The following is a 23,662-nucleotide window of genomic DNA, read 5'->3' as shown; positions in this document are numbered from 1 at the left end:
TTAGATTGGGGTTTTATATACAGCCCTCACTATTGTCTGAAAACAGTGATTGATCTGTCACTTGCAGAATTAATGCTCACATTGCCACATCCCTGTTTTGCTATATTCTATGTTGCTATAACTGCTAGGTAAAATTGAAGTTGTTTGCCCTTTCAATTTGTAGAAATTCAAAGGAGTAGATTAAGTAATAGTTTCTCCAGCGAGTGCGAAGAACAACTCATGGTCACTCTTCACTACAGATAACAAGAGGTTTATTAACATAGGAAATTAGAGAAAAGAAATTGTGTTATGATGGTCTCACTATCCATAGTGCTTCTGTGTCTATCTGGGTTCTTTTAAAAACAAAGTTAGAACTGAGTGTTGCAAAGTGTTCTCCTTGTGTAGAGTTCAGCATCTTCTTGCATTTGTATCCAAGGCATTTTTCAAGAAAACTGCTTTACTCCACTTTCTTCTGTCAATAACCTATTCAGCAAGAAAAGGCTTTAAGGGAGTTTCATGAAAAGCTCCATTCCTTTGCTAAGATCTAGCAACACTCCTGTGTGCAAAGGTAATAAACCACCACACAAGAGGAGGAAAAATAGCTGTAAAATGTAACAGTTCAGTGTTGGATGTGAAAGCTTTTCATTGGGTGAGAACCCACTTGACATCCTAGTCATGACTGAACTCTTTAAAAACCTCACAGTGAATTCTTTAAAAGAGCTAAATGAGAAACATTGAGTTTTGTTTTCCACCACAGTTCATTATGGAAAAGCTAGGACAAAAAGTCAAATACACACTTTGTTAGTTATTTTTTAAATCTATTTGAATTGAGCATGCTAGCAAGTGAAGAGGGCAGTAATTTAAACTCTATTCTGAAAATACAAGGTCATGTGGAAATTTATATGAAAAATGCTTCATAAAACTAAATTATTAGTTGGAGGGTGGATAAATCGGGTAAATAGTAATTATCACTAGCATCCATTTATATTTGTCATTGATTCCTAGCCTTAACATGAATTTTACATGCCATATGGATCATTCCAACAGGGCAAGATATCGATCCAAAAAATTCCAGCTATAGTCAGTGTTCTTTGTGACTGGGATTTCACAGCAGAGTTTTGTATCATAAGTCATATTTTAGGAGTTGTTGCCAAGTTGTTGTTGACTAGATCAGAGAGGCCAGTGACTAAATTGTTGTGAAGACTGATCTGCATCTCGTTTTCAGCATAAATTTGCCAAATCTAGGGGAACATTGTATGATAAGTATTTTTTTTTAACATGCCTAGCAGAAATAGGGAATGTGAACACAGTTCTTGTAATTTTTTTTTAAATAGCTCTTCTATAAGGGATTTAGTGAACTGTAAGGGTTGAGATATTTGCATAGTGTTTTGGCTGTGACAGATATTTCTTGCTTGATGTTATGATCTTTCCATTAATGTTACTTTCCATTAAAGATTTTGAAATGCTATGAAATGTTTGGATCAGATTTTTTTAATGCAAAGATCAAACCTGCCCATAAATTTTCATGTTAATTGATGGATGTTCACATTAGAAACAGCTACTTGTAGGCCTTACCTGTAGGTTATGTTTTATGTTTGTTTGGTTTCTTTAAAGCAGAAAAGATCCAACTTCATTGCTGTGTTTATGGTTAGACTGGATTAAGCTTAGACAAGTGCTCTTGGTCACTTCTTTTAGGATCATCCTCTTGAGAATAGTGATAGTGAAGCAAAACCAATTATACAAGACAATCTACAATGTGCAAATTCAGCAAAAGTGTTGTTATTTTTGCATATAACTGTAAAAAAACTTTATAACATGTATAATGAATAAAATTAAATTTTTTAGCAGTTTTCGAAGAATTGAAGTTTCATTATATAACTGACTGGAAAACTGACAAGCAGGAGAAGGTTTTGATCCCACATACAATACAATAAAAATAGTTGCAGTCTGCAAAGTATTACAGTATCTTTTAGAATGCAAGATTAAGGTGACTTTAATTCAGTGTTCTCTAAATTTTACTGTAATATTCTTTCACCATGGCTAAATATGTCATTTTAAGAAAGTGTTGACATGATTTTTGTAGGGAAAAATTGCACTTCACAAAGCTTAAGAACCAGTGAACACATGTACCAGGTTGATGTAGAATACTGAAAACACTGAAGAAGGTTCTTCACTAAAGGCTATTAAAGAAGAAAGACAACTGTGGAATTCAAGGGAATGCCCTTGTATGAATAATAACTGCCTGAAAGATAAAAAACAAATGTTAAGAACAAGCAGACAAATTTCTAAATTCAAGGAAATAACATGTAATTCTTTTGCAATTTGTCATGAGGCTTAAGCTGTTTCTGCTGAAGGGATAAAAAAGGGATACAGGAGCAACTGAGACAGCAAAATTTGCTGACAACATCATGTTTCTAAGGGTAGTAAAGGTGAGGGATAGACAGCAAAGAGTCGCAGGACTTCATGTATCTGTTAACAGCCTGGCATAAATAACAGGTGAAATTTGGTGTGTACAGATATAAAGTGATGTATGTTTGGACCAATCCTAGCTTTACTGGTATAACTATAGGCTTCAAGTACAGTCAAGCACAAGAGGAAAATACAAGCTCAGTAGCAGTCGAGAATAGTAAAATTAAAAAAAAACGAAAGGTTAGGAATTACTGGAAAAGGTAAGGAGCACAAAATATTATGAGCACTATGAGAGTTATATTCTTTCTGTAACTTATATGCTATATACAGTTCAAACCCTATTTCAGAATGAGAAAACTTCATGAAAGGATGCTTAAGAAGGCTGAGGAAAGGTGGTGGAACTGGTACATGAGGAATAGTGGAATAAGCAAAACAGTTCTGGTCTGCAAAAGAAGGAAAATACGAATGGATTGAAGAAAGTGAACAGGAAGTGGTTCATACTCTTTCACTGCAAATATCAGAACTACTTTGGGTGAAACTGGCAGGTTTAAACCAGACATGCTATATAGCATGCACTAGTGTTCTGAAATTCTTTGTTCCAGGACTTGGTGATTTACCAAAAAGCTTACAGTAGCAAAAAGATTTAGGAAGTTTAGACAAATCCATTAACTCCTATTAAATGGTCATATTCTACAGCTTCACTTAGGACATCTGAGCATGAAACCTTTGAAACTGGGAGGAGGTGCTGCTATATCTTGCACTCCTATATGCAGTCATGTGCTGTTGGTCATTCCTGGTGAGAGGCTAGTTATTGTCATGGACCTCTGTGGTGTGTTCTTGCCGTGCTTCTTCTCAGACTGGAACTCCTGAGTCTGTTTTGACAGTAAATTGAATCTGTGTCTAGGTAGTCAAGGCTCCTGGCTGATCAAGAATGCAAAACTTGGAGGAGCAGCCAACATATTCTACTTTTCATCATGTTCATGCGTTGGCTTCTTTCTCTTTTTCTGCCATAAATTGCTTGGATACTTTGACAAAAATTATTTAAATCTCTTTTCACCTAAACTATCTGCTCTTTGTAATGTGGTAGAAATGGAGTTGGTTAAAGTTGCTTTATTCATGTGTAATTATTTGGAAGTCATTGTGTGAACTATTATCTGAGCTTTTACTTGAGTGTGAAATGTGGTTTAATACCTAACCCTGACAAAATTTCATAGCTTTAATTATTCTGAGTTCTTAAACAATAATCTTGTATTTTAGATAAATACAAATATACAATAAAATTTGTATATAAATACAAATATAATAGCATGAGGTATTACACTGTCTCAATGTGGAGGTATCCAGGGTGGAAGGCTGCTTAGACTAATCATTGACAAGACACTAATCAGTCTTGTCTTACAACAAAATTTGCATTCTTTTGGTCGTTGTCCAATTCAAGAAGTTTGGGGAGTGCAGTCCAAAGAACACCTTTCATTTCAGCTGCAAAGGAGATCTAGCATTTGCAGGGCAATGAGATATTTGTGATGTTAACCGTCTAAATGATTTTTATTAATAATGACAGATGGTTCTTAGATAATGTGCTCAGAGTCGTCTGTAATATGTTCAGAATAAGTCTTCTGGAAGGTTGTACATCTGCCTTGAGATTTTTTTCTAAAATATTTAAATCAAGGTCATTGTTTATACTTGATTTTAAATAGCTTTTAGCTGGTAGTCTGCATTTCTGTACATTTAGAGATCAAACTGTTTGTAACTTCAAGAGCTGCAAATGGAAAAGTATAATAGGTATCAGGTGTTACGAAAGGCAATTATGCATTAGCTGTTTTGCTCAATTTCTAAAACTGTCTAAATCTATCCATTGGAAATACTTTGTACCTAGACTTATCTGTGAAGCATGATGAATTTTTAAATCTGTAGGGGATATGCATTTTTTCCTCTAATGAATTGCATTTTTAAACCTATTTTGATTCATTTAAAAGAGCTTCATTTTGAAGAAACTTTTATTGGTGAAAAAAAACAGAAAAATCACAAGACAACAGGTTCTTATACATGTCCTGATAATTTTTCTACAATTCCTTAAAAGTATTTCCAAAATTAGCTAATACTTATTTTCAGTTCCAAGTACACTTTTAAAATAATTGGCATTATCTCTTTCCTGGAACTGTACTGATTTGGTGGACCATATGGTCTGCAGTTTCTGTAGTTGTTAACAAGGTGTTTTCCAAACCTCTTGTAGCACACTCTGCTCTTTTAGCAGTCAAGGACAGAGGAGAAGGAAAAGTAGTAGTAGGAGAATATTTTTCCTTTGTCACTGGTTATAGCTGGGAAGTTTATTTATTGCACGAATTTTAAATATCATGTTGTTCTAGGTTAAATAGCAATAAAATTGGAATTTTATCATGTTGTGCTTTATGTAAGAAGTTTTTTCAGTTCACTATACTTGAGCAGAACACCATTTTTCTAAAGAGTAAACTTCAGGTTTGAAATGACCAGCAGGGAATATGAAAAAAACTTGCTATATTTTTAAAGGATTAGAATTAGATCTTGTAAATTATACAGATATCAGCATTTAAATATAGTCAATTTGCCAGATTATGTAGTTTAATTTTATAATTATTATTTTCCAATTTTATTTTAATTAGATTTTACATTGATAATTTAATACCATTATTATTTTTTTTTGTTCTCAGTGGTATAGAAAATAAAATCTAATATTAATTTGATCATATGAGAAAACTTAGTGATATCTTTTAAAGACCTCATCAGAAAATTTTCTAAACTCTTATGTAAAATTATAAAATACTGATTTCTAAAGGGAGTTTTATATGGTGATGGAATCTGCTGACTAGAACCAGAACAGAAAGCTGCAGATCTGAATACAAAACTGAGCTGGAAATGTTTCATCTTATGAGTAGGTTTTCTTCCAGTAGTGAAAACATATAATTCAGTTCAATATAATACAAGTTATTTTTATTTTTACAGTGCTTAATAATTCCCTATATCAAAATTTATACTTGTAAAGCTACTGCCAGTAGTAGAGTTGACTTAATAATAGAGATGAAACATATGTTCATGCCACAGTGTTGAGCTGGACAGTACAGTATTTCATACCAGGTATAAGCTAATGGATAACACCAGAAATGGAAAACACCTCAGTAAAGAATGAATTTAAATATGAGAAATGGAAGCTGCCTCCCCTCTGTCCCCATTACAGATGATAGCAAAGAATAGCTTTGGCATGGATTAAATGTAAGCATGTTTGTATTCCAAAGAGAGACAGATGTAGCTGACATTTGTAGTTAGAAGTCAATGTCATAAAAATAGATTTGGGGCATATGGTGATCAAAAGTATTATTATTTGTGTATTGAAAGGATGATCTATTTTTATTTTTTCTAGTCTGAACCAGAGGGTTTTTCTCACTTCCACTTGTACGTCTGTGCTGCCTTCCTTGTCAGGTGGAGGAAAGAGATCCTGGAGGAGAAAGATTTTCAAGTAAGTGAAGAGGATTTTTTCAAGCACAGGGTAGCATTTCTTAAATTTACCTTCTTAATATTACTTGGGAATGAATTTAAGACAAATTAGGGACATCAAGACTGACAATATCTTACTGTTAGTTAAAGTTGCTCCAAAACTGTTAGACCTGAAGTGATGGGCTGCAAGCAGTAGGAGATGTGTTTTCTTTGTCCACTCTGGAAAAAAAAAAAACACTGTTTTAACTGAGGCAGACTTTGAGAAGATGATTTCTGGAGATGCTGTTATCTTGGTATTTTGCAGAGATTTTCTGAAAAGGTAACTAGATTTTTTAAATCTTAAATGCATCTCTGAAGTATTTATTTATAATTTCTCATCTGTATAATATAGGTCATGTTCATTCTTCTGAAAAAGCTGGGCAAGCAGTCTTTTAAAATAAGGAACCTGTTTTTCATTAGGAAGTAAAAATACTTCAGGCTCCTACATTTCAAAAACTTAGATTTTTCCAGCAAAAAGCTTATCAGGAAGTTGTTTGTAAGATTTGAATGTGGTAGATAGGCAAATAATTTGCATACATCCATAGAAGTCCAATTATTTTTGTGAACTGGTGACAGTTCACTTTCATAGAAATATTTATATTGAATTTTACCCTATGATACACGCTGAATGCTTTGAAGTCTGGTTTGAAGGCTGAATGTGAATAGCCTGTGCTGCAAAGCCCCCACCGTTGCCTACCCCGAGGAAATGGCCCATCACCAGCTTATTTTCTCTCCAGCTGACTGAACTCTGTGGCCCTCTACAAATGAACCATTGTGCAAATTTGTGTATCACTTCAATCTATTTTATCTTCATGAAAGGATTTATTCAGAACTGTCGTTGCCTGTCTTTGAAATGAATAAATCCCTAAGGGCACAACATAACAGCTTTAATTTCTACTACCTGCTAACTCTGTCAGATTTTCTCAATTTATGGTACTTTGTCAAAATCATCTCTAATGTTGGTATCCGTACCTCTTGATTGCAATTGTTCACTGTTAATCCTCCCTATTAAATTTCTCATGTTGATTTCCCACAACAAAGAGGATAATTCTCATATCTCTACCAAATCTGTTACAACTATGCTTCAAGTAAATAATACCATGGTATGTACTATGAAGACTGGTTTTGTTCTCCTTACACACATTCAGCTTTGTTTACTTAATTAATAATTAAGGTATTTCTGTATGAATTGATTTCTTTATAGGCCATGCAAACTAGAGTATAAAGTACAAAAATCAGGAATACGGTGGAATGCATTTATCACACTGCTTTGGATTGCTTACAACATAGAAATGCCGTTGGTAATTTTGAGGATCTGTAGAGCCGTGCTAGTTTTATCACCATCATATGTTATCACTAAAAGCCTTGGCCTTCTTTATTGTGTAACATGACCTTTTAAAATGGCTAAACTAAAGTGTTATCAATTCTCTAAATGATACTTCTGTCCCACAGGCAAGAATAATATCCATTATTCTTCTGCTTTGTTGATAATAGCTGTAGATCATTGCCTAGTCTTCAAAGTAATAAGCACTTAAACTACATTGGAAAATTGGGAATTTCAGTATATGCTGTTTGGAGTACTCTGCATTGAATTCACATTATTAAGAAGTCATAGCTATAGTACATTTTGTACAAGAAGTTTTTTGTTCTGTAAACTGTATCAAGAATCACATGCATTCAGTCATTTCTCTTGCACATAGCGTGTATTGTATTTGTTTTTTCTGCATATGACAGGAAAAAGGGAATTCTTCTAACTGTCAGTCAGGGGGCCTGGTTCTTTTCTACTACCTATAAAAACTCCTGCTCTTCTTCTATATGTCTGTTTGACCTCTTTCAGTAGAAATAGACACCACATGGGAATTTTAAGTTGAAATAATTTCCCAAGAACATCAGATATGGCACTGTGCCAGAAGAGACACTGAACAGATTTTGAATGAAAGACCAATTTTAAAGGAATTGATTATGCAATACTTGCATTCTTATTATTTGATGAAGTACATTATCAGTAATATTTTAGACAGGATGATGATGATAGAAAATAGTCTCCTCTTAAGATACTTGTTTTCATTCTTTTAAGTATGTCTGCAACCAAGCAATCAGTAAAAGTGTATGATACTCTTCCTGATATGATTGTCTTAGATACTAAATGTTCATCCTCAATATTTGTTTATTACAGACACACAGTGTGTCTGATCGTAGTTTTGGGGACTTTTTTGTATATTGTCATGTAGCACAGAAATAAATTTTGAAATGAAAGAAGTTAGGCCAGACTCATACTACAGAGTGATACAACCTGACAATTGCTTGGTATTTGGTTCATATCTGTAGAATTAAATATTAAGATATGAAGGGAAGTAAGTTTTGATAAGGGAAGGGTGGAGGAAATAAATGTTTCAACACAGACCTCCTAATGTTTAAATGTTCATGTGTAAATATTATATGTATATATTATAGATATACATGTATATACCAAAACATGTATATATAGACTTGGAACACAGGCATAGAAAACTGTGTTGATGCTCTGCTATATTTTTCATGTTTCAAATAACATAGTGAAATAATTTTTTCTTTGTAAGAAGATAATCAAGTAATGATGATAGTTGTCCTCTTTTGAATCATTTGAGACAAGTTGCTCTCACTCCCGTTTGTTTGGTTAAGTACAAAATATCACATGGTTTTATTTTCCTAGGAGTTTAAAGCTGCTTACATTTTGTCCTACTTATTCAGTAATCTTTCTAGTAAGATATAATCCCATTTTGAAATTTGCTATTTAATGCAATGAGCTGTGTGATGCAATGCTATGTAATGAGAACAAAAATTATTACACTCAGCAGTTTTCTAATTCCCCAGAGTCACTTTTTGATGGCAGTGAAATTAAACTGACGTGTTTTCAGGGAGGTATTTTAAATATTTCATGCCCATGTATAATACAAAGATTAATATTATGGAAAAGAGTGAGGTTTTTTTCAGTTTTCATTCGAGCTTGTTATTGTCTCTTGGTTCTCACTTCTAGAGTCCTTTTTATCTAGATAGGTGCCCCACAAGAGGGCAGGTACAGAGAGGTAATTTGGATAGCTCTGTTACTCTACTCATCGTTCAGGTTAGCAGTTCGTACTTCACATGTGAGGGAGCAGGGAACACAATGGCTAGGGAGTAAATGGCAGAAATTTTAATCCTGCCTTCGATTTTCCCTTGTAACCAGTGTGATGCTTTATAGACTGAAACAGGTCATTCTTGGTTTCTGACGTTTCTGTTGATGATGTGAATATTCTGTATTAATTTACTGGTTCCATACTCGTGTCAGACGAAAAAGCAATAAGCTCAATATAAATAAAACTATATTTTTAATGTGATAAAGTATGCCTTTTGAATACAGAACATGAAATTCATTTAGCTTATACTATCTAAGCTTAAGTAATTAAACATACTAGTAATGAAAACCTTTCTACTCATCAGCATGTGTCAGACTTTGGCTTGCTGTTATTCATTTTCCTAACTACACCCATAACTCCAAAGTTCTCCTGAATTTTTAGAGGTGTGGATAGTTGATGCTGTTAAGTGATAAAATATTAATGTATGATTTTGAACATATTTGGAATTAAAATATTAATAGAAAATATGGCTACTGAGTTTACTGTTGGAATATACAAGATATCTGAAAGATTTTTACAGAAACAAGACTTCAGGGACGAGATTCAACTGTTGAACTGAATATAAGCTAATGGTAATTATAATTAATTTAGTTGAATTCATTCTGGTTTATCTGATAGATTTATACTTTAAGGAAGTTACCATTTTGTTGACGTAGCTGAGCTACAAGAATATATTCAGTATGTTGTGGTAAGGAATCTGTCTTGCAGATCTTTTCTTATTCATGATTTTAAGATGTAGGCTTTTCTATCTGTCTAAAAGACTTGCTGTCACCAACTCACATCTTTATTACTGCATTGTGCTTTTCTTTGTCTTTGAAAAATGCATTTTTTCTCCAATTTTATTCACCCAGACTGCAAAGAAGCTGTAAAGATAATTTTTCAGTCCATAATTTCTTCCGGCTTTTTTGCTCTGCCTCTACCTTAGTTCTCTTTCTTTCGGAGCACCAAGGAAAACTGAGACACCTTCTCTTTTGAGGCCTTTAATGGACTAATAGTGACATCTTCTGTGACAACTCAGATTCAGCACTGAGCTGCTGACTCCAGTCTATCAGCCCGTGATGACAGCTTCATCACCCACTGGCACTCACAAGAAAGTAGTGGTGCTGTCTCCCACTTTGCCACCTTACTTAAATGGAGCACCTAATGCAGATATTCAGCTACTTTGCTCTAAGTCATGTTAAGTTCTGGCTTTTTGCTATGCCCAGAATAGATTTGACAGGTTGACTTGAGTCTCTTAGTAGCACTTACAGCCACATTGGTGAGGTTTGTGTTGCTTCTTTTTACTTTTCTGTGAGTTTGTCTCGTGCTTTATATTTGAGCCATAAAATCTTCACGATAGTGACTGTGCTTTATTCTTACTTATGCAATATTTTAAATAATTATTATTTAATTATTTTATATATAGGAAGTGTGTCTTATTGACTTGTTTACCAAAATGAATACATGCACAAATGTATATCTTAGTAAAATTGAGATAAATGCTGAATAACAAGAAGCTTAGAATTTCAATTTATTTCTGCTGTCTATATTGAGTATTGAGCTTTAGTTTAAAAAGTTTGATATGAATATCTTTCCTAAAAATTATTTACTATAGAAACATGTCAGATATCAGAGATGTAATTTCATACTATCTTTTTACACTCAACCACAGTAATATAGATTTCATTAATCTCTTGTGATCTTTATATAGTTTATGATGTAAATTTTTAAATTTTACTTTTTCTGCCTGAAAGTATAGGAGTGCTTACTTCATATTATACGAGGTGGAACTAATAAATCTATTTTAGTTAGCTTCTTGGTATGTATTGCGCTAAAAAATTAGTTCCCACTGCTCCTGCAGTAAAAATAAATTTTCAATTAAAGAAAAAAAAAATTATGTTTCTGAAAAGATTAGTTTTTTGAACAGAGGAATGTTTGCCCTTCTTCTCTCTAAGCTCTATGATTAGATGATTTTGTGCCCTTATTCTTCTGTGTATGGGAGCTAATAGGGTCTTTTCTGTGGATGTTCCAAAACCTGTAAAGAATTAAGAACTGTGAACATGGAAATCTTTCTAACTGCAAAGAGCCTGACTACTAACACTGATATGATTTTATTCCCCTCGAGAGCACTTTTGGAAGATGTTCAATATATTTTCATGTGTTTCAAAAAACTGGAAGCTCTGCTGTTTTAGACTTCTAAAGTCATAGATGGCAACCTAACGTGAGATCACTTTTTAATCTCTGAGTACTGGTAGCAGACAGCTGGGATTCAACACTCTTGAATTGTTTATGTTCACAAGAGCCAATTTGCAATGATAAAATTGCTGACTTTATTTTTGTACGCAGAGCTTAATGAGCAGAGAATGATGTGAGTGGTAATAGTTTAACTGCTCTGTTCTCAACCCTACTCAACTTTGTCAAAAGCTTATGCATATTTTGATCATCATGAATATCTTGACTTGGTTTCCACATGTGAGTGTATTGTAAATTAAACACAACGGTGCAAAGATGTTTTAACATACAGACTTAGAAGTGCAGATTTTGTCCCACAGAAATTTTTATTGCAAAATTTTAGTATTGAACTGAAATGTAACGGGTAGACTGTAGGTCATACTTCTTTTAATATTGGTACTTGTCTAGTACTAGGAAGAGATCTTGCCCTTTGTCTAGAAAGCTACTGGAGGATTCTGACCAGTTTATATGGTACACTAAAAATGGCTTAAGAGGCATGAAGAGGGAAGTAGAAATTATACTTATCTCTTTCTGTATGGCTTTCCATTTTCTTTTGATACTGTAGGCCTAATTTTTCTATGTTTTACATTGTTTTCCCCCAAAGTTTGGCTTCAAATATGTAAAGCTAAGAATGAAAATAATTTTTTAAAAAGCAACAAACAAACCAACCCCACTTTTGGTTTATATATTATAGAGACACATACATTGGCTTAGATATATATCTATATAAGATATAAATATATATCTAAATCAATGTATATATTTTCATTCCTAAATTGACCTCTTTTTTTGCTTGAGTTTCTAGGCCAAGAGCATATAGGAATAGCATTACTCATGTCTGGCATGTTAAAAATAATATTTAATATACTTCCAGTAATACAGATAAATTTTGTAATATCTGAATTTGAAATCTGCCCCTGTTTCTGTTGCTCTCCTTCCATCTTAGCTCTCTCCCAAAACTCCTTCTTTCTCCTCAAGATATTTGGAACAGTGGCACATAGTACAATGATTTTGAATCACAAGTAGCTTAAATATATGTATTTGCTACTGAAACTCAGAAGTTATTCTGTGATAAGATCTAGTCTAATACTATCAGATAAATCACAGCGGTCAGTGAGACTAAGCCCTGCTCTCTCCAAAGCACTTGAGGAAGAACAGCAGTCCTTGAACATCTAATCACTGCAGCCATGACTTATCTTGTGAAATCTGTTCCATTTTTTTATTTGTACTGAAATAAGTTGGTCAAAACGGGAAGAAATTTTCAATCCCTACTGAAGGAGACTAGTTCCACAGGCCAGCATACTGTATCAGTAGAAATTTTGTTTGGAATGCAGCATGAAAAGTGGAAAACCGAAACCTTGCTCATAAGAAACAGGACAAGGATCTTCAGCTTTTGATATTGATATAAGTAGAATAATTTTTTTTTTCATTTTTAAAGAATCTTAATCTTTTGTAAATATTTCTAACTGTAATTTTTATTATGAGTGTTGAGATGTAGTAACTTCATTTTTACACTTACCTGTTTTAAGTGTAATTCCAAGGCATGTGGCTTTTATGAAGTCATTTATTTCTCAGGAGTTTAACAAATCTGAAAATCAAGGTACTGGGAGATAGTAACAAGTGCCTTCTTCTCTAGAACACCAGTTGAGAGCATCTAAAAGAGAATGAGGTACTTCACTGTAAAAGCTACAGTAGCTCTTTCTAGAAGAAATGTGTAAGATGTAACGAGTACAGAGAATTGTTTTGAAGTGATGGTCAGTTACTTTTTCTTGAATGTAGAGGGAGAGCATGCTTGAAGGGCAAAGGTCTTAAGAACTTATGTCTCTCAACAGAACAGTTTGGAGATATGTTTTGACTCATTACACACAAGTGTCAGTTTGTAATACTTTCACATTTGCTTACTATTTGGAAAAAAATACCACAAGGTCCGGAATAGTCTGTATTTTCTTCCATGTAAATGTTCATGCCATTTGAAAAATTGCATTTCATCAGGTTTTTTTCTACAATTAGTTTCAAATTAAGTTGCAATTTGATTACTTTGCTTTTCTGATAGTCAGGGGATATGTTGCAATTTTAGATGATTCATCACATTAAAAAGTTCAAATGTAAGCACTGAAAGTGCAGATTTGTGCTTGGATTTCATGTGTGACATACTGCAATTCATTAACTTCTAACCCTTCTTTCATACAGAACAAAGTCTTTAACAACAGATGTAGTGTATTTTACAGATGAGTTCATTATACTATATATTAGTAAGACAGAGTTCTTACTCTAATGTTTATCTGTGTTCTTAAAAAAAAATAACCAAAGCAACTATATGACAAAGTGAGCAGTTATTTCTATTTTCTAAATCAATTATGTGTGATATTAGCTAATGTCTTTCTTATTTTTAAAATATTATTCTTTTAAGTAACAAAGATGTTAACCAGCTGCGTAGTTCAGTACACATATTATATGAAGATATGATTCATGTTTCAGAGAGCAGTTAGATTGAAAAATGTGTTACATTATGTACTTTGGCTTAAGGTTTAGTGAAATAAAGTGAATCCTGTAACTCAGGTCTGAATTAGAAATAAAACCACTTTAAATTACATTTGTAGTCAGTGGAAAGACATATATGAATTAGTCACTTCTGACCTCACCCTATCCTGTGCAAATATTTATGTCACTTTATTATTTATGTAGGAATATGGCATTGACAGAAATTAGAATTCATCTGTTAAATCCTACATTTTATGGCCTGAATATTAGTCTGTGAAGACTTCCCTTGAGGATGTGAATATCTCTTTGCAAGCCAAATATTGTTTCCTGTACTGATTGTTACCAGAGATGTTGCCAGAAAAGAGGAGGGATGGAAGCTCTGAAGCATCCAGGAGCAAATCCAGTGGAGACTGCTCGATAGAGGGAAAGAGATATTGAACATAATTCCTCTAAAACTTGCTGTTGTATGGAGAAAAACTGTAGGACATTGTGTTTATACAATTCATATTGCTTGGAAGATCCCTTTACATTCTGGATATTTTCATGGAAAAGGTATCAGTTTCTTTAGCACGCACTCCTTCTTTGGACAGAGTTACCTGACTCTTCAGGAACACTTGAGCCCTTGCCTTTGTGTGCACTCCTATTCTTACTATTTGAATTTAAGGAATTTAGTATTACAGATTTGAATACAATCTGGGCTTTTTTTGTGGGAAACACATCCTTGTGATTATAATAGGAAAATAACTTTAATTCTTGTTTAGTAATGGGTCTTTTACTGTGACTGAATGAGCTCTAGAATTAATTTTTATTTTACTTTATAGCTGTTCTGTAAAACCATACTATGTGTTTTGTATATTCTTGACAATAATTGATTTAATGTATTTTATTGATTTGGTTTAAACCTTTCCGTTACTACCCATATTGCATAGTGACTAATTAGCAAAGCAGCCTAAAAGAGAGTATTACCAAAATATCACTTGGTCCCTGACTTTCTGCCAGTCTCTTCAGAATGAGAGTTTCTTGAAGAAGGAAATATAAAGGATTAAAACAAATAGAGGACATGGAGATTGTCCTGGATGTAGAACTTCAGAGATCATTGCAGTGACAATGGCATAGTAATAATTTCTGTCTTGAACTCTTGGTACCATAAAAGCTCTAGGATCTAAGCTCTTTAATCTTGTGAAGCTGAGTACATAGTGTCTGCAAAGTTCTGCAGTTTACCAAAATCTTTATTTCATTTTGCTCCCTGAAAATTGCATATTTTGAACGTTATTAGATTAATCCCATTAACCTTATAATGTAATTGGTCAGCTTTTCCTGTTTTCCCCAGGAATTAATTCTCAATTTTTTAATGGAAATTGCTTAGTGAAATTTGTACTAGATAAAGTGCTTTTTTTCTTTATTGTTTTTGTTAATGCTGTTTTTAATTGCAGGAAAATGTTTAGTATGGCTTTATGTGCCTTATATGATTGTTTTTCTTGAAGGTTGTCCTTGCAGAATTGACTGCCACCAAATAAATAGGCCCAGATGTAGCAACAAAAATGAATAGCAAATGCAACTTTTAGAGTGAATGAGACTGGCCTGGACTGAAGGTAGCTTAATCATTGCTATTTTAAAGGAGGTTTCTTTATGTACAGTGTGGCAGAAAACAGTGTTTGGATCCAAATATTCTGATGGGGTCATAAAGCATTCATGCCTAAGATATTTAATGATGGAAAACAACTTTTTCATGAGCTAAAGAGCAGTACTTGGAGTTTCACACATTTGCTTGCCTGCATTAAAATAGATGAAGGAAATAAATACCAGGTGAAATTAATTCTAGTGATTAAGAACCATTACCAGTTTCAGATATAGTAGTCACACAGAACCCTGTTTCAATGATGATACAAATACACAGCCATGTTTTTTGCCAAATGAAAGATTTAGCTTTAATTACATCAGAAAAGTTTAGGTGCACTGAGACTTTTACATGAGTTTTTATTTTTCTTTGATCCAAAGAGTCTTTAGCTATGTGTGCTCTTCATATCTTCAGGAATACTGTGGTTTGGATTTTTTTACTATGGATTTTACTGTGTAAGTATTTGAACAGTACTTGGACATTGCAAGACCAGAAAATGATTTTACAATGCTGTTTATAATGTGGATTGTATATTTTATTTTTGTTTTTTTTAAACAGACCTGTAATGTAGCCTTACAACTGATGGTATCCATATAGTTTTTATATTTCTTCACATTATCACAATATTGCACAGGGTGAAGGTAGTTTTTTTAGGAAAAAAACAACAAAAAACCAACGAAAAAACCCAAATCTAAACGAACTGCCCAAAGCTGTAGTACCTTTTTTTTACTGTGATAAAGGGGAACCACAATTTTGGTATATTCAACTGCAGAAGATAGAGGTTGAAAAGCTGTAGCAAATCTGTTCAGAAAGGCATATTTCATTAATGTTACTAATGTGCAAAGAGCACAATGAAGTAAAATTTATGAAAATATAATATCCTAGAATTTGTAAATGTGTAGGTTAAAATGAAGTTGGTAGGACTTTTTTCTCCTCCAACTCTTTAAAAGACAATTACATATGTAGAGGGAAAATACCTGTTTAGGCACAGAGGACTCTTGATAGTCTCTAACAGATCTTGTATTTTTTTTTAGTTAAATTTATATAAATAACTTCTTCTAAATCTTTATGGCTTTGGCACAATTTTCTAATAACTTTTAGGTTTAAGTAGTTGTGATTACATATAAAAATGACATTATGCATGTCATAATTGAAACAGGGTTCTATTTTGTGTATTTTAGAAAAAAGAATAAGGTTAAAAGTATTCATACAGAATGCAGTGGGTGATGAATATTGCTGGGCTAATAACCCTTTGGGAAGGATGCAAGAATACAGATTGATTTTTGTTCTCTTATCCATAAAGTAGTTTCTTGATAACCCTCTAGGTCTTTGGATGGCTTTAAGTGAATCAGGATAATAATTTGATTTTGGCTTCAGTTGAGTTATTTGACAAATTGAATTCACCATTTTTAGTAAATGCTGATGTTCAAGAGTTAAATTGATCACAGAGCAAAAAAAAAGGCATAGCATTTTGAGTAGGCGCTCAGGGATCCCGAGACACACTGCTGCTACATAAATACAATCATACCTCTTTTTAAAGCATATTCACTTGGGCACGTTGAGAATCAATAGAATATAAGTTCAGTAAATAGGCTTCAAAACAAAAAATGTTTTGCAAATATGCAGAGCAATTAAAATATAATTTGCAGAGCATTTTACCAAGATGCAAAGGTTTTAATCTTTCTGTTTTATAGTTAAGACTTACACATATCCTTGTTAATACTGCATAAAATCCTGACAGAAAGTCATATGGAAAGGCTGAGCTGAAGTTTTTGCATCCATATTCTGGTGTTTTTAAAAAGTGCTATTTCATTCTGGACATGCTGTTCTTCGCCAATCTTAAGTAAATACCAAAACCAGAGAAGGCCTTCTACCAATAGAAAAGAAGATTACCACCAGAAATTTTCAGTCTGGCAAAACCTTAAAGGTATTGAATTTCCCTTTGTGGTAAAAAGCCAAGCAAACAAAGAAAGAAGCCCCAACAAGCCCAGCCAAAAACATCCAAACCAGAAGAGGCTGTCAATGCTCTCTGATAAAACACCCACAACTGTGCTTTTTAATGGGTTCATTTATATACATTCCAACTATGATTTGTGCATTGGAACAGCACATAATGTGTAACTTTCCATGATGTTTGAATTTTCACCTGACAGAATAGTACACTTCTGGGCACTGGAGGGGATTTTTGATTCTTCTAAATTCCATTGGATGCTCTTGTCAGTCCAGATTTCATTTTTGTTACATTACAGTCATGCTGTATCTTGAATGATTTCATCATAATTACTTCTTTCTCACAGGAAACATTTGAGTTCATCTTAAATTGCAGAATTATCATATTTTAACTTCAGTAAAGTTGCCTGTCTTAGTAATTTGAGCCTTAGGGTAAAAATATCTACATAATAGTGGATATTTGCTGTAGAAAAGCAGCACCAGACTGTGTGTCAACAAATTATACTGAAGGTAATTCAGCTGAAATTACTGTGGTGAAGATCAGCAGAATTGAGAAAGTTGACCAAAACAAAATGACTAATGCTAAAAACATAAAATAGAGAGGTGGTTTAACATTCATTTTATATAATGCCCATTTCTACAGTCTTAATGGGGAGAGCATTATAAACAGAATAAATATAGATTTTACTTGCAGAAAGATGAAAATATCTAGAAATATTTTAGGTAATTAAATTAATATCACAAAATTGGAAAAATATTCCAGTTTATTTTGGAGCAACTAAAGTCCCGGTGTTCAGGAAAAGAAACTCAGTACCCCAAATTATACTCCAGTGGAATGACTGAACTTGTTTGAAGATTAGATCAAAGAAATTAGAAATTAAAAGGTGAATTTTTGGGTTGGAGGTTGTAGGTGATCAATAGACAGTATTTTTATAGTGCTTTCCAAATCTGACTTTTCAGATAAAATCTTGTCAGTAAGTCAGGGGGTTTTCGTGCTGTTTGGGTTCCCAGGAATTTTGTTCAAATTATTTGGTTATAGTTGGCCAATAGAATTGCTGAAGATGCACTATAAGAAATCCTAGAAAAATTCAAACCACAGTATTCCTGAAGATACAAAGAACACACACAGCTAAAGAAGGACTCTTAGGATAAAAAAAAACCCAAACGAAGCTCATGTTAAAATCTCAGTTTAAATAAGCTGTTCTCATGTAATTAACAGCTAAATCTTTCATTTGGCAAAACATGGCTCTGTGTTTGTAATTGAAATAGGGTTCTGTGTGACTATATCTGAAACTGGTAGTGGTTCTTTATCACTAGAATTAATTTCACCTGATATTTAGACTATATATTTTAATACACGCAAAGAACTGTTGTTTCTTCTTGACATGTAGTTCATCATCTGCTCTGGCTCTGGTCATAATGAAGTCTCCCATCATAAGGTAGTGTGATAACAGCATTAATATAATGTAGTAACAGCATGATTTAACTGCATGAATCAGCAGTGCACTGTTGTGGCTTTCCAAATCCATACTGCAACTTTGCTATCTCAACACAGTGTTAGAAAATAAATGAGGTAGCTTTAGGCTTGGAATGGTTCCAGTCACCATAAGTAGTCTGACTTTGTTCTTTGCTGGGGCTGCAAGGATGCTATTTCATGCATCAGTCCTATTTCAGTCTTGCTGAGTGTGTTATCATTTCCCTTGTGGCAACATGATCACTCACCAATAAGCAATACACTCTAGGTCATGAATTGGAACTTCAATTAAATAATTTTCCATTTTATTACCTTTATTTATGTTTACTTTTCAGAAAGAAATTAAAATTATTTGGGATATTTTTAGCTATTTGGATAGTTTTGGATATTTTTGCCTCTATGTAGATTTTGAATACTCAATCAATTTTTGTTAACATGTCTACACGGGTATCAGAACTCTTCCTATTGATGGGCTTGTTCACTTTACCAGTAGGCTATCCAAAGCTTTTCCTAATTTTCAGGAAGACTGTAAATAGGGAAACTCCAACATATCAGAATATAATACTGTAATGAGATTGCTTTTCCCGTGACCACAGTGTATCCAGCTATCAATAGCAATGAGTTATTAATATTGTCTGCAAAAAGAGCTTTATGTTCATTTTCCTTTATGGATTTTAATGGAAAGCTTGTAACATGTAAGTGCTTCCTGTATGTGTGGTGATTTTTTTTAATCTATCTCAGAAGGCACCGTGGAAAGAAAAGACTATATTCAGAAAGATAATAAAAATTTAGTTTTAATTACCAGTATTAAATTCTATTATCTTTACTTATTATCTCTCTAATAATTACTATTTATTAGTATTTACTTAGCCAGTTTTCTTACTATCAGTTAAGAGGAACAAATGAAACATTTTTTTCCCCCATGTCATTCTTAGCAGCTTCCTTTCTGTCTTTAATTCTGAATAATGAATCTGCATTGGTGGATGCAAACGTGCAATATAATAATTTCATACCGTGGCCTATTTTATTCTGTACACTTAAATTAAATAGCATTTAACAGTATCAACAGAAATACTATGACATCCTACTAGGAAGACTAAAAATGTACTTTTTTGGTAATCATCTTCAAGAGGAGGCTTGTCTAGTGAGTGTCTATGGGAGTCAGTATGAGGCTATTCGGAATTTCCACTAAAAAATTGCTGATAATGTAAATCTGCAGATGACACAGATTTACCATTCTGACAAAGTGAGAATAGAGCAGTTACATAAACAAAACTTGAATCACTTGTTCAGTTGAACTTTTCAGGTGAGCCATATTTTGATATAGTCAAATGAAAAAATTTGCAAATAAAGGAAAATTAGAATAGGTCATACTTCTGGAGTGTGAGACTGTTCCCTATGATGTGTGGCTCCAGAAGAGATCTATGGGGTGGGCAATGCCTATATGCCTTCTAATGAGCTCCCAGAATAATGCTGTGGCACATGGGAGTGATTGGATCCTTGAATTAATGAACCTAAGAACTTGTTTTTCATTTTGGTGATTTTATTTCTTTGTCAATATTGCATCCAGTTCTGATGTCTTTGGTCAGAGACATGGAGAGCATGACTGAAGTATTTGACATACTTGTCAAAAAGAAAACCAATAGGTGAATTGATTCAGAAATGACAAGACATTAACTAATAATGAATTTCTGTAGCTCTTAGACATTTCAAATTGGTGTTTTTCCTGAAATTTGAAAAAAAGCGTCAACCATATGTTTTGATTTAGTTCCTATTATCCACACAGGAGGTCAGACCAGGATAAGTAATGATCTGCTCTGGCAGTATCATCTATGATGCTGGGAACCAGCCCCAAATTTATGTTATCTACCTGTCAAGTAATACTCCCACTGACGTTGCTACCTTGTATAGGTACAAAAAGCATCTGAAGCTCTCACAGTTGTTGAAACAGTTAGATAATGAATTGGCCTTAGTATAATTTTAAATGTTAGTCACCATTTCTAAAATATGTATACTGTTTTTGTCTACAAACAAATACCTTCTAAACTGAGAGCACACAGTGTTAGAACCACATTGCAGTGGTAAATATGTTTAAAATAGTGATTCTCTGTAAAGCCTAGTTGCAGAGGAAAAGCACTATTTTGGTTAAAAAAGATTCAATAGTTGTTGACTAATCATTGTTTTTTTTCTTATTGTTTTTAATTTTTGTCACTGTATCCAATAACATTATTGAACTCTAGAAGCAAGTTGAGTTTTTTCTGCCTCTAAGTAGTGTTCTTCCTTGTCCTGGAAGGCTACATGTAGTAAAAATAAATATATGTATATTTTCTATTCAGACCTCTATGTCTCCAAGGATGCTGGGACTAAACTCCTTAGGGATTGAGCAGTGTGGTTTGGAGACTGGGATACAGAACTGGGGTCCTGTTCATCTGCACATGTTGGCAAGAGTTGTGTTTGGTCTGATTCCTGCTATAGGAAAGGAAAGATGTGATGCTAGGTGTATAATCTGGAGGGATTTCCACTAAGCCTTGCTTTATGGCTTCTACTTCACAGTGCTGCTGTTACTGTCCAAGTTTTAAATCAAATCTTCCACACAGTGAAAATCTGATTTTACTGTCCTGTAAGTTTCTAGAAAAAGCACTTTCTCATTCCTTTAAGATGTATTTCTCTTACCAACCGATGTTTTTATTTATTTTCAGTAAATACCACAAAGGGATCTCTGCATTTTCTCTATTTCAATATAAAAAGGATTTTTCTTGAACAAAGGAAGAACTCCTGTTTATCCTGAGCAATTTAAGTGACCTGCTAAACTAAATGCACTGGCAGAACTTCCATTTAGTTAGTAATTCACAGCTGTCACTGGAGACATCTGTCTACAAAGAAAACTGTTTTCTTTCCATGTTTATTTGTTCAGCAGAACCTGCTGCATAACAATGTCAATTATTGGCCTTATCAGTGTGTAACCCTGGAGAAGACTAAAATCACAGGAGCCCGTACACTTGACAACCAAACTCAATCAAAACTACTGATAAGGGAACAAAGAGAAACCAGAAGCTTTTGGAGTATGAGCTGAGTAATGGGATGAAGTGACATATGCCTTTCTTTAAGACAAGAAAATGGAGGAGGATTAATTTTCTTTCTTTCAATTTTCTGTTCTCTCCTATGGTTTCCTAAATGCTATTGCATGTGGATTTTGCTGTCTTACAACAAAATTGTCTCTTTGCAGCTGCAAGACAGTAAAAATAACAAGAACAGAAATGTCTATTGTTTTTTCATCCTTGTAAACAAATAAGAATTAGATTTTTTTCCAGGAATGTCATTATTATGGCCGATTACTATTACTATCATAGCCTCCTGGTTAGATCTTTCAGCTGCCATAAATAGTAAAATCTTTGCACAACTTGTTTGCTCTCTGTAGTGGTTTTTTCACTAGACATCCCTTTTCAAATATACTAAGATCTCTCATTTATCCCATCTTAATTTGTTTTCTTCACAGTAGCATTTTCTTGCTGTTAGCTGAGTGAATAGCAATGGTTCCATCCAGTCCTCGGGAGCTGATTCACCAAAGCCTTGTGTTAATTTTTTTTCCTCACAATTCTCACACATCTTGCTTAGTGTCAGGTTCTGATCCCTATAGGTCAGCAGGTTGAAAAGATGCATCTGAAATCTTTAATAACTGTTGTTCCTTACCACATCCTTTCTTAAATATTGCCACCCCTGAGAAAAGATGACAGAGCACGGCACGGAGCTGGTATGGCAGTGCCAGCTCACAGGCAAGCCTATTAAAGCAACCCGAGATTGCCAGCAGCAATTACCTCTGAAAGTTATATTTCATGTAGTTGACATCTTTATTCTCTTCTGTGAGAAAAGGTCACATCTTCCAAGCTGTTCTACAGTTTCCTTTCTAAGAGATTATTGTGATAAATACAGGAATTCCTCCTCTCATCTGCCTGCTAAAGAAGCAGGAACAGATGAGAGATGCATCACTGTCAGTGACCAGCCCATCAAATCACACAATGCATCACTGAAATGTGTATCCGTTAGAACTTTCAGTATGTTTTTTGCCAGACCCTGAAACACTTTTTGGCCATGTTTATTTATTTAAACAAAATGACATTTTATTTACAAGGTGTGGTTTTGTAAAAGAAACAATGTTGTCACAAGTCCATTTATTCAAAGAAAATGAATTTAGGTATAATGTTGTCCTTAAAACCTATTTGGTTTATGTGTGGTTTTGATTCTTTAGATAACCATTTCAGATAGAGTTTTTGAGGCTTTTCTTTGAATCTCTGAAGGCCACAACCTTCTTCTTAATGTAATTGGAATTTTTACAAAACCAAATGGGTGTAAGAACCCAACACCTGGGAGCAACACAGCAAAATATTACTCATATTGGATTTATGTAATACATGCTAAAATAATTATTATGAAAACTTTTTTTTCTCTCCATATTGATTCTCTCTGGTTTTACTAATATTTCTCCTTACATAGTGGGAAATTAAGGACTTAGACCTATTTGATCTTTGATGATCATTCTGGAGCTGCTATGCAATTGTCAGTGTGTTCCTTGGCCAAATTGTTCTTTGGATATTGGTACTGTAACAGAGGCCACTGCTTTCAACGTGCTGATTCCTTTCAAGTTTGAGTGTAAACTTGTTTATTTCCTTATGTGTGTGGATCAGGATTACCTAGAAGAGGTAGTCATGGCCTAAGAGCTTCTAGGACTTTCATCTTGGAAATCTTAAAAATGACCAGACAGAAAAGATTAACCTAGCCCATTGTCACCCACTGTACTGAAAAGACATTCAGTTCTCTCATGTTTGTGTCAGGAGGTGTTTGTTTTGTAGATGAGTAAAGAATTAACCCTCCATTCAGCTG

General features: G+C 33.7%; 1 protein-coding gene across 2 annotated transcripts in view; it reads left to right on the top strand.

Moving 5' to 3' along the window:
- The window catches only part of TBC1D22A (TBC1 domain family member 22A), a 140,025-nt gene that overhangs the window by 102,218 nt on the left and 14,145 nt on the right, over positions 1–23,662 (top strand). The window contains exon 12 of one of the 2 annotated variants that reach the window (XM_014868950.2): positions 5,783–5,878. The exons of the other annotated variant lie outside the window; for it this stretch is intronic. Coding sequence (XP_014724436.2) covers positions 5,783–5,878 — 96 coding nt within the window. The remainder of the gene's footprint in view (positions 1–5,782; positions 5,879–23,662) is intronic. 2 annotated transcript variants of the gene reach the window in all.

This window comes from Sturnus vulgaris, chromosome 5 (assembly GCF_052056855.1).
Source record: "Sturnus vulgaris isolate bStuVul1 chromosome 5, bStuVul1.hap1, whole genome shotgun sequence".
Classification (NCBI taxonomy): domain Eukaryota; kingdom Metazoa; phylum Chordata; class Aves; order Passeriformes; family Sturnidae; genus Sturnus; species Sturnus vulgaris.
The sequence above is the reverse complement of the archived record's forward strand: the minus strand, read 5'-3'. Positions and strand labels throughout refer to the sequence as shown.